We start from the raw sequence: 12,611 nt of genomic DNA, 5'->3' as shown, positions 1-12,611 counted from the left end.
AGAAAGGATGGCCATGTGAGGTTGCAGTGAGAAGGTGGCCATCTGCAAGCCAGAAAGATGGCCCTTTCCAGGCAGCCAGTCTGCTGGCACCTTGATCTTGGACTTCCCAGGCCCCAGAACTGTGAGAAATAAATTTTTGTTATTTAAACCCTCCAATCTGTGGTATTTTGATATAACGTCCCAAACTAAAACCATATATACAAACTTTAGTAAGTAGTGCACAAAAAAAGATACACTAATGAGCAGAAGTGCACTTCCCTCTGAAAACCAGCAGATATATGTCCCGTTATATTTTTGCATCTCATTTTCATTAATCAACCACCCATTTGCTCTTCTTGTACTTAGTTCTTGAGTTGTTTTTTTCTTTAACAGCAGTAATTCCATCAGGTCTGACAAATGTAACAGTCATGATGAGTATGGAAAGTGTTGGTAAGAAGGAGGCCTGTCATTAGGACGTGGATGATGGTTTTAAAAAAAAAACAGTAAAAATATGTCATAGGCACACATGGAATAAACATAGATTCTTTGGTGGGCATGATTGTGACCAAAAAAAATGTGTCATGCAATATGTGGAATGTGTTGTAGCAATTAGCAAAAGAAAAAGAAAAATAACTATAAAAATAGAAAAATCTGAGGGGGTGACATCAGTACCAATGGGGGATGAATATTACAATATTTCCTCAGAGCTAAGATACTGTTTTTCATCTTCTGACATATCTGAAGTTGGGATATTTTACAACTGATTGTTGCTGTCTGCCAGGTGGCAGGCATGACACGGATGTCATCTCCTGGGCATGTGCAGGCATCAAAAGAGCAGCACCAAACTTGCGGGATGGATGTCCAGCTTCTTGAAATAAAATCCTGCAGACAAAAATGAAGCAATCTTTAAGCCTCTTTAAATCCAACTAGCCGTGTGGAGGTACTTGGAGAGATGTGAATCAAACTTGTTCAGCCACATTCCTGAAGTGGGAGTCAGGAGTAAGCTGGCTCTAGATAGTTGCAAAGCCGATTTAAGAACTTTGCACTCCTGGCTTTGAGGCTTGTGGTTCTTTTGTGGATTATTTAAGAAATTCTGCATTAACCAATGCTCCCATGGAACACAGGCCACTAGTATGTGGAAAATCATGTACATGGATGATTCCGAGTTGAAAACTATTGAGAGCTGCTGGATTCTAAATGTAAAAAAGTTTTAGGAAACTTTAGTCAATAGACTTCATTTATACATTCCTTTTTAAATATACACAACAGATAATAAAAATTCATGTAAGTCTAAAGGAGCCCTTTCAAAAAGTAAAATAAAAATTTGAAGTGGTAAGAAAGCATTGTATATATTTAATTCACAGCTTTTATTTCTCCCTGTCTTAGAGATAATAAAATAATGGTGCAAGTAATAAAGGAAATCTTAGAATCGACGAAATATAGTAGCCTATTGTTATGGGAAAAGCAAGCAGCTTGTTGAGACCCTGAAAGGCTCTGCATGTGATGGTGCTACAGATGTCACAGTATTTAAGCCTGCTCATCCTCAGAGCGAGAGGTGAGACCGCCCCGGCAGGTAGCAAAGCTGCTGAGGAGCTTCCAGCTGCCCCGCAGGCATCTGCCTCGGCATGTCTACCGATATAACTGCCCAGGCAAATGTATACCGACAAAAGGGCATGAGGAGGGGACCTGAATAAAGCACTGTCAGAGGTCCCACTCATGCTCCTGTTAGGAAGCAAGCACCTGGACCTCTGCATATTCACCCCTCTTAGTCACTTAGCTTGGTGAAGAAATTTACTTAGGAATGGCCTTTGGAGACTAGCCTGTGTGTTAATAATATAAGTGTGTCGCGTATTTATATTTACACACATATGTGCTCGTTTATATATAGTCATCACTCGGTATCCATGGAGGATTGGTTCCAGAACCAAATCCGAGGATGTTCAAATTCTTTATATAAAATGATGTAAGACAATGCATACAATTGGCCCTCCGTATCTGTGAATGTAAAACTCACAGATACAGAGGGCCAACTGTATACATATATGTCTAATATAGAGATCTGTATACACATGACACGGTTCACATAAGCTCACACACATACACATATTGTTTGGTAACCTGTTTTTTGCAAATATATCAGCTCTTTCTATGCCAGTACATACTCTCTTTAGCATCATTGTAAATGGCAGCATCAAATTCTTTTGTATGGAATTTATGCTCGATTATTTAATTGTATAATTAAATGATTTCTTCCAGTTACTTGTTATAAATAACGTCAGGAACATCTTGTGGCCAGGCTGTAGGCGCATCTGTACTGTTGTTCAGCTGGGTCTTCACGGATACCTATTTGTAATTTAGACTTTGTACGCTATAGGAGCGACAAGATTATAGGCCTTTTGTTGCCCCGTTATTTATTTTTGTTTGTGTGTGTATGTGAATGGGTAGGTTTTTTGTGTGTGTATGGGTAGGTTAAGGGTCCAACATAAGGGTTAGGATGAGAGTATGGGCATGGTATTAAGCTCAGGCTCTACAACCAACTAGGCCTGGCTGATAACCCTGGGCTAGGTGCCGTAACCTCTCTAGGCCTTAGTTTCCTCGTTTGTAAATTAAGTCTGTGACACATGCTTTGTAGTATTGTTGGGGTAATAACATAAGGCATATCAAATGTCTGATACAGTAACATCTAAATCAGTATTAGTCCAGCTTGGGAGTTGAGGGGATGAGAAAAAACTCCATGCTGATGCAGCCCCAAAGTTCTGAGAGACAATAAACAGTACATAATAGATGCTGCTGTTCATCGACTTAATGCCTCTGTTTTAGTTTTAATGGGTGGACCAAAATAAAGGAAAAATAATGGCATCTACCCTACAGATGGCTTCATGGCTGTGTGACTGTGCAGTCACACAGGGCCCCTACACTTAATGCTCTGCTGTCACTGTCTTAAAAATCTTCATTTTGAATGAGACTTCATATTTTCATTTTGCACTGGGCCCCACACATTATGTAGCCAGTGCTGCCATAATGTTGTTACGAGGGTGAAATGAGAACTCACAAAGCACTTAGCACAGTACTCAGGATATAAAAGACTTAGTAATCATTTGATGAACATAATTATTTTATCAACAGAGACAACCATGATAAGTGCATTATAGATATCATTTCATTATTAAAATAGTGTAAGACAAATATATAATTAATCTCAATGCACAGATAAAGAAACTGAAGCCCAAGAAGTTAAATAACCCACTAAAATCACACAGTTTATAAATGCAGACCTTGGGTTCAAACCCAAGTCTGTCTCACCTAAAGCCCACACCACTGACCTGCCCTGTTATTAGTTCCCTTCCTTCCCAGGGAACCTCTCTGTAAAACCCAGTGTTTAGCGTCCTCAATACCCATCAGCAGCCAAGTGTCACACCCAGCAGAGGTTTCAGAGTCCCTCAAAGATGATCAAGAATTCCCATCAGCCCTGGAAACTTCTGAGGCTGCTGCAGACAGTAAGAACAGTTCGCCTGCTCAGAATCTCTAGCTCAGAGTTCTGTTATCTGGCCAGATCTGACCAGCCTGGGGACAATTCAGTTTGCCTCCTTTCATTCCCGACACACTTAACTTCTGATGACTAATTTCTAACTAATACCGCTGAACCACTGTGAGAATCGGCGGGAGATCTGCCGATGTCAGGTCCTGGGAAAGAGGCTGTGGGAGATGCCTTTTTCCAGTAGACTGAGGACATGACCATCTGTCCTATGGCAGGGATCCCTTGCTTTCCTGCAGTGCCAGGCCATGATTTGCTCTGCCCACTCTTTTCCATGCCAAAAAGAAAGAGAGAGAGAAGATCCATTCCACCACGGTCTGATAACACACATATGGCTTGGTACGGGGTTGCTCCATAGTAGTGCAGGTTTGCTTATGGTATGTGGCCTCAGTGCAGGGGAGCTAGCTCTTGAGCACTTCCTCTCTTGGATAGATAGCTGGATCTGAGTTTTGAACATGACAATGAGACTGTTGTTTCAAAGCAATTCCCTAAGTGGCTGTTTGCTCGAGACTTTTGTAGTGTGAACAGGGATTTGGGGGAGGGGAAGAAGCCATCTGCTCTGGAATAGTCTTCCAATTACATGATCAAATTACTGCAGAGCAAAATGGAGGGCATCCAACGGAAAGTTCCTGTCTGGTGTTTCCAGCCCCAGTCCTCTCTCTGAGGCCATTGTGTTGAGGTGAAGATGCGCATGCAGGTTTCAAAGGCAAGGCCATGGTGACTAGGAGTGTGAGCAAGAGGAGAGCGGAGAAAGCCAAGGCTGAGAGTCAGGATGAGCTGTCTCGCCTCCACAACATGCCATTCAGGAAAGCGAAACCATCTTAGATTTGACTTAAAAAGTGAACCTTGGGAGAAACTCAGTCTCTTTTCCTGATGACTTGGGGGATACATGTCTTTGATTACAATTAATCTGTCATGTCAAAAAAAAAAAGGGATATCCCTTTATAAGTTAAGTTAGTGATTTTTATTTGCTGATATTCTGTTTGTATTGAGGTTCCTAAATCTATTTCTCTTAAAATATGAGAAGGATTTTCTTGTTTTTAAAATATGGCCTGTCTCAATTTGCAAAACATCCTCGAGTCTTATTTTTTTCTTCTAAATCTACGTGTGGTTTTTTTTTTTTTTTTTTCCTTTTTCTTTTTGCTATTAGGCATTCATGCAGCCTCACTTGCTGGGAAATGAGTTCACACATTTGGAGTTTCCAAGGAGAGTGCAGAGGAAGGAACTTGGAAAGAAGATGCTCTACAGGGACTTTAATATGACAGGCTGGTAAGAACACGCCTCCCTCCGCCTCGGCTCTGCCACAGTGTGTGTGAAGGAAGCGTCATCGCCAGAACAAGCCACTTGCACAGTTTGGGTCAGGAGGTACAGCCAGAGACCCGGGGGTGTGGTGAAGGGAAAGGGGCAATGCCGCCTCTGCTGTCTGCACGTGGACACAGTTCTCGAGTCACAGTGCTCTGTTTCTCTGAGGTCCTCCTTGGGGTCCCTAGGCCCCACAAAGCTGATGTAATTCCTCAGTTCACACAGAAGAAGCATTCAGGGGCTTTTAAAACACCTTAAACTTGGTTTTTAAGGAACGGGCCAGAGGTTTATTTGCCTGGACTGGCTTGGATTTGAACCCTAACTTTGACCTTTCTAGATAGGCAAAGTTGCATAAATCACTTCACCGCTATGAGCCCAATTTTCCACAGATGAAGTGAAAAAACATATACTCTTTGAAGAGTCGTTGTAAAGACTTTAGGTAATGAGCTATCCTCATTATTTTATTACAGTCAAATTGAAATAACAATCTCTGCAGGGGTGGTTTAGCTCCAAAACACACAAAGCACCAAGACTATTTCTGTAGTGTATTGGTGGCTGACATTAACTAAGACGTCATCTTTTTCTTCTATGTGAAAAATAGATATGATGGTAAAGTACTTGTACATAATAGGGTTATAAGGATTAAATGAGAGATCATGCCTGGAATGTAGACATGTGGGTGAAGATTTGCCCTTAGGTCCTGGATCCTGACCGTTGAGCCTCTTGCCAGTCTGGAGGATATAGCAGGATAATGGGACAGTGGACTCCTTCCTCGCCATATCTCCAAGACGGGCAAAGAAGTAGATTCCATTATCTCTTCTTCATTGACCAAAATAGTGATAACAGATGGTCACGGCCTAAATTCCCATGGTGATGTCTTCCAGGCTGGAAATCTTCGAGGGTACATATTGTCTTAAAGGAACAGTTAAGCTACCCTGGGAAAATAAGGGGATGATCTAAGGCACTTCCAGTTGTACTTTGCCATTCAAAAGAGAAAATCTTCACCGGCATCCACTCTTCTTCTAGAGCAGGGTCAGCAAACTATGGCCTAAAAACCAAATTCCACCCACATCTCCTTTCTGTGATTTTTTTTTTTTTTTTAATGCAACCACATTCATTTGTGTACTTTCGATCTTTGACTACCTTCACATTACAACAGGGCAGTTGAGTAGAGACTATAAGACCCACAGAGCCTAAAATATTTACCCCTGCTCTGAAATATAAATGGATTTACCAGAAAGGGTTCTGGAGTTTTGGTGCCCCAGAGTCATTACCCTAATGCCTGGGTCTTCTTTGTAAACTCATATTTTTTCACTTAGCCAAATCAGCACTTGTCACAGAAAAGTGTAAAGCGAGGGCTTCTCTAGTTCAGAAAAGCATTGGGGGGTTTGGTCTGAATTTTGCAGAGTTTTGAACGATGAAAGGAAAGGCATCTCACGTGATTATCGACGCAAATGAACAGAGTTGATTTAAGAGACAGCGAGAAAAATGACAAAATGAAGAGGAGCGTCAGGGAAATCAGACCAAGCTGGTATTAAGAGAACGTAATCAAGTGTAAGGGAAATTGAGATTTACCGTGGGGGGACTGACTGTAGGTTACTCGTGTATGTTTCTGAGAAAGAGAATGAGTGGCGAAAGCAGTGTTCTAGTAAGGTGGTTCTAAGAGGAGTTCGAAGGAACCTGATTAAGAGAGAGAGCGCATTCAAGAAACCAGAAAAAAACATCATAGAAATGTGTAAGTGAGGTCTCTAGGGCCAAACAGAGGAATGGAAGTAGAAAACAGAGAAGGAAAGAAACTAGGTGATATAGGCCACGGGATAAACATAAGGGGTTAAGTCATTAATTGCTCCAATTATCTGTTTAAATATGTCTCTTCAACTAGTCGATAAACCCCTGAGAGGGAGCCCCATGCCTCATCCTGTGCCTGACACATAGTAGACAGGCCACAACTGCTTACTGGGTGAAAGGAAGAAAGGGGGTGTAATTGACAGAAGCTGAGGGGGGACAGGTCGACGATGTGGGTGGTCGATGGGAAGGGTGGGAACGAGAAACTTGCATACGAGTGAGACATGTTGAACTTGACATAAGACTGTTTTTATGTTCGCTCTGTGCCAGAAAGGCAAACGAGATCTAAGCAGCCAAAACAAATTTGGTAAACAAATGGCTAAAGATTACCTCCGTTTTATAATTTTTAAAATGTAGATAAGTCTAGGGACTAGATTACATCCAACTTTGTATGCACACAGGTACTGTCTTTTACTCTCTCTCTTACACACACATGCAGCCCTGGCATGGCCCTAAGTCAGTAAACGGTCCGTAAGCGGGCTGCGTTTAGTGTATGGAACTCCACACTGAATAACTGAGGCTCAGCCTAGACTGAGAATGGCTTCCATCAGACGTGATTTGCAGATCCGTTTCAGCTTTGGCTATGAGCGGAGATTTATGTACCCCTTGGTGTCTTTCCTACCTGTTCTTACTTTTGATTTGAAAATGAGACTTCGGGAAAAGGAGAGCTCTTTACACCTTTGCTGGAAGAAGCTGAGATGTTTAAAACCAAAATAGACCACCGCCTATGTTACTCCCACCCCCACTTTAATGAATTCCTTTTTAAAATGTTTTTAAACTCTAACAGAAAACCTCAGATCTAGCAGTTATTAAGGATTTAAAGACACGGGACCGCAAATTGCTGCCTTTTTGAGTTGTCTATAGCAAGAGAAAGGCTGGCAATTCCTTGGAAAGGGATCAGCAGCCTCTCTTCCCACAAAAGCCTTAAATTAGAGTTGACCCCTGAATAATACCGGTTGGAACTGCACGTGTCCACTTCTACGTGGATTTTTTTCATAAATATACAGTCAGCCCCTCCTTATCCCTCTGTTTTGCATTTGCGGATTCAACCAACTGTCAAAACCAGGATTTTCAATCTGTGGTTGGGAGTTGGCAGATAGAGAGGGCCGACAGCATTGTTCTGCAGCATTTTATGTAAGGGCCTTGAGCATTCACACATTTTGGTATCCTGTGAGGCTCCTGGAACTCATCCCCTGTAGACACGGCAGGACGACTGTAGTTCAGTTTTTGGGGAGTCAAAATTTACACACAGATTTTGACTGGTCAGCTGTACTACCAAGTTGTTAGAATTGGTTTAAGGTGAACAGTTTGGAATGTGTCACGCTCAAGGAGACAAGTAAGCCCTTGCCTAGTCTCTTTCTGTTTCTTGGTTCGGAATTCACCTTGGCCCATTAACTTGTTTCTCTGAAATCTTTCTAACAAATAAAGGGTTCCCCTGTTGCAAAGCTGCTTGTTTAATCCTCGTAGTAAATTGCTAGTTGTGGAAATGTTTATCTCCCCTTTTATCCCCCACTGATGATAGTAATGGGGCTAGCTGACAGTTACTGGGAAAGCTAAGGGCCAGCTACTGTGGTGAGAGCTTTACGTGATTCTTCATATTTAACAATCCTGTGAGCCAGATACCTTTTGCAGATGAGGAAAGTGAGGTGCAGAGGCCAAGGTGCTTAAGGTCACACAACTAGTAAGGGGAGGCTCTGGGATGTGAACCTGGACAGCATCACTTCAGGGCGCACACTGTTTACTACTTTGCTGAACTGCTAAATGCCAAATGACTGCTCCTCCTCGTTCCCATTTTGCATTTGAGCAAATTGAGGCTCAGAGGGATTAGGTGGTTTGCTCAGCTCCCGCCAATGCAAAAGTGTCAGAATAAGGACTAGAACCCAGATTTCTGATACAATGCACCAGTCAACTTTCCTTCAGGGCGATTAGACATCATTATTCAGTTTTGAGCTGTGACATAAATTTAAGCAGGGGACCTCTATCCCCTAGGATTAGCGTCTCTTTGACAGTCCTTTAGGGTTTAAGAGGATGTGACGAAGCATTTCAGCAGCTGCTGAGGCAGTAACTTTTCTAGTTCTCACTCCGACCCGGTAGACCGTTGGCCAAATTGCTAAGAGCCTGTGTGTGCTTTTGGGGTGCTGATGGCAGGGAAGGTCCCCAAAGGACAAGATCTCCTATGCTTAGAAAAATTGCCTGCTTTCATTAGAGGAGCATCATACCAGCATTCTGTGGTATGTCTGCAGTGGGGAGGAAGTGTGGGAGAGGATGTCAGCTCTGGGAAGCCTTGTCTCATAATTAAGGATGAGTCTGTTGCCTCCTGGCGAAGATCCTTTCTCTCCCACCCTCGTGCTTTCTCAGAGACTGTGGAGCAGCTTGGCAGGCCCAGATTGCGTAGAGGACAAAAGGTTATTGTCATCAGGACTTTCATAATGAAATCAGCCTCTTCCCTGGCTCCCCCACCTCCCTTTCCCCCTCTCCTCAGATAGTTTGCCCAGTGGTTTGATTCACAACACCCCCAGAGCTGAGTTGGTCCCTGATGCGGCCCAGCTCTCACCTTCTGTGCCTGGTGCCATTGGTCCTGGTGCCAGAAACTCGGCCTTGCACTCAGTGCTCGCCGCTGCCCCTCCTCCCCAGCCCTTTGTGTCGAGCTGCTATTGCGTGATGCACACTAGCTGGCATTGTGAGCTTTCTGTTCTGATCCGCAGCCCTCCGAGCCATCTCAGGCCATAATTTGCTGGCAAGCATCTATGTTACCGAGTCGAAACAACAGTTTCTCGCAGCTGGCTTTGTGGCACCAGGTCCCCACTCCTGTGCCTGCTGGTGACTTCACTCTCTCATGTAAGATCAGTGTTCGTCGTGCTCTTTGTCCAGCTACATGGGGTGATGAGCAAGCCGGGGGCCCAGGAGGACATTCGCGTGGGAGGGGGCTGTAGCTTCTTCACCCCTGGCATTGGGCCAGAGTCTCCGGCAGCTGTTCCTGAGCTGATGGGATTTGTAGAGAGAGCGAGGGCCAGAGAGGAAGAGCAGTCCATCGTGTGAATGCGAGATTGCTCCCAGACGGTTCTGGTTATGAGTAAAGTACACCAGAACTCTTTCTTTAAGCAGAGCCTTTCCAACATTTATGATGGTCTCATTTCAAGGCATAGGCGGGACCCGTAACTTGAGATGGCATGGCTTCTTAGTAAAGAGCTTACAGCTTTGGGAGACAGGCTCCTTGGTAATGGTCCTTGCTCTGCCAAGATTCTGGGGACTTGAGCAAATTCTAGACCTGGGTCTCTCATTTATTTGTAAAATACTTCCTTTGCCCTTTGCTGCCTATCTCCGTGTCTGGTGGGGGATGCTTGTCAGAGCTTCTGGAAAAGACAGCTTCTGTTAGAAAGATTCCAGAGATGGTAACCTTTCATTTTTATCTCTGGCAGCCCTTCACTCTTTATGATTCTAACTTGATGACACAGCAGGGTAATTTTCCCTTCCTGTATTTCCCTTAAAACTATGAGCAAGTCAGGATTTTCCACTGGGAACAAACTTGGGTCAACTACCATTTTCTTCTTTTAGCACTTACTACTTTTATTAAAGCAAAGGCAATATGTTCTATTCAGTGCGCTCTCCAGCAGAGTAGCCACGAGCCACATGTGGCCTTTTAAATTTAAATTAAAGTTAAATAAATTAAAATTAAAATTCATTTTCCGAGTTGCACTAGCCACATCTCAGTTGCTAAGTAGCCACATGTGGCGAGTGGCTGCTGAAATGGGTGTAGGTCTAGCTGAGGTGGAGGATGATGCAAAAGAGCTGTCTGTAACTAAACATCCCAACAGCAAAGACTTTAAAAACAAACCGAAAAGGGACAGCCGAGCACAGCCAGGGAGAGTGGAATGGTGTGGCCACATTCTATGGCTTCTGGCTCCACCACTGAGTCATCTATGGGATAGGCTTCACTCCACCCTTCAGACCTTCAGGGGCGTCAGTCATTGTATTTAGAGACGACTTGTCCCCAGCAGTCGCTCACTGGCAAGCCTAACGGAAGACCTGTTTCATTGGCTCCGATCAGCAGCACACCTCTCTCCTGGCCTCCCCTCTGCCTCCTACACTGGTGCTAGCCGCTGGCACTTTTGTTCCTCTTGCTTTCCATTTTACTTCTCAGAGAGTATTTCAGACCCCGAGGATTGGATTAAAAAGCAACTTCACTGCCAACCCTTCCATTCTGTTTGGGGTGACCTTTATTCTTGATCTGCAGCCTAGAGCCCAGTTTGAAGGCGAGCGCCACAGTCCCACAGCTCTGGGCTGCTTACCAGCCATTCAGCTCACTGGAGGGAGCCCCAAGCATGGTCTGGAGCCCCTGGGTCAAGCTTTACAAACATTGTAGTTCCATCTTCTATCTTATTCTACGTTGCTCTTTTCGGCACCCTCTGACAGTGCATCCAGGCAGGCTGACAGGGACGAGGACAGGCAGATTGAGAAACGCCACACAGGGCTTTATGAAGCCAGCTCCAGAGCTGCACCGCACATTTAATATAAGTTGATTTACTGAATCAAGCACAGAAGCCCTGTTACAGAAACCCCAAGCTCTACCCTCCGGAGGACCACCTAATAAAGCAGCCCCAACTGACACTCCTCATTAGCTTTGCCACTGATCCCTAGGCAGTTTTTAAAGGGACAGTGTTCCTCTTTGGGGCCTGAATTGATATGTTGGCCAGACCTGTGGGTCTAATTAGCTCAGCATTATTAGTCTTCGTTGGAAAGCCTGCATTTTCTAATAGCTTGACTCCTGAGTTTTAAAGAGTAATTGGAAAATTCAAACTCTGTCCTTTTCCCTCTTTTCGTTTTTAATTACTTTTAACCCAATCTTCGGATATGTACCTGCAGATGTCCCTGACTAGCAACATTGGGCACAGAAGGATTTCTCAGTTCCGCTTTAGTGCGAATCCAGACCTTACAGTTATGCTGTAGACCTCACGGGGAGGATTTTCAGACTCACCAGAGAATTTTATAATTACTTCACAAGAAAGCAGGCCTTCCCCTATTTAAACCTGGTATTAATTTCCTCCCAGCAACTTGTATTTTCATAATTTAATGATTATGAGCCACCTTGGCAGCAATCCGATTGCTGAAAGCAATTTGGAAATCTGACTTCGTAGAGAAAAGAGGGGCTTGGATGTCATTTCAGAGCATTTTAACCGCAAACCTCAATAGATTGTGTGGGGTGGGGATCAGCTGGGACAGGGTTCGGGCACCCAAAACGTCCCTGTGTCCCACGTTCCCGGAGCTGAAGTCAGAGCAGCTCAGCGGCTCTTCGGGAGGGGCCTCTTCCGGGCTCCTGGAGCCCAGATGATGAATGGTTATTTGCGGTGTGCATGTTCTGCATCTTTTCAAGATTTGCAGCTCTAGCTGCAGGAACAGCAGGGAAGAAAGCCTGCCCTGCTGTGTGCAGCACATCTCCTGACAGTGATAAATGACTCCTCGCTCCCCTGGCCTCCTCCCCGCCACTCTGCCCATGAGGCCAGTGGAAGCTATGAGGTCTTTACAAAAGGCTGGAAACCAAGACAGACAGGCATTGTCAGGCCACAGCGAGGAGAAAGAAGAGAGATGCCCAACCAGCTTGCTCCCTATTGATGGTCCGCTCACCTTTCTCTGCTTTAATTATAAGTGTAAATTTATCATTCCTAAAGTGACCAAACTACTCCCAAGCATTTATTTTGCCCTCAGGCCCTCCAAACAGTTACAGCATTGGTCCGTTCCCATTCATGTACTGCTCTTTCCCCGGGACCATTGTTGTACACGTGTGTTGGTAACTTAGCGCCACGTGTTCCAGGGAAGTTTCAGGATGTCAAGTGCTTGCAAAAATCCCTGTTAAAATAGTCAGTGTCCTTTTAGCAGAGGAACCCAAAAGGCATTGTTTTATATTTGGCAATCCTTTATCAAACACGTGCTGCATGTTGGACATTGAATAGCC

General features: G+C 44.2%; 1 protein-coding gene across 3 annotated transcripts in view; it reads left to right on the top strand.

Moving 5' to 3' along the window:
- Positions 1–12,611, top strand: part of PPM1H (protein phosphatase, Mg2+/Mn2+ dependent 1H) — a 235,808-nt gene that overhangs the window by 144,296 nt on the left and 78,901 nt on the right. For all 3 annotated transcript variants that reach the window (XM_023525265.1, XM_023525263.1, XM_023525264.1), the window contains exon 6: positions 4,665–4,783. In XM_023525265.1, coding sequence (XP_023381033.1) covers positions 4,665–4,783 — 119 coding nt within the window. The remainder of the gene's footprint in view (positions 1–4,664; positions 4,784–12,611) is intronic.

Source organism: Pteropus vampyrus, unplaced genomic scaffold (genome assembly GCF_000151845.1).
Source record: "Pteropus vampyrus isolate Shadow unplaced genomic scaffold, Pvam_2.0 Scaffold545, whole genome shotgun sequence".
In the NCBI taxonomy this organism is placed as follows: Eukaryota; Metazoa; Chordata; class Mammalia; order Chiroptera; family Pteropodidae; genus Pteropus; species Pteropus vampyrus.
Note: the sequence above shows the minus strand (reverse complement) of the source record. Positions and strands in the feature narration are given on the sequence as shown.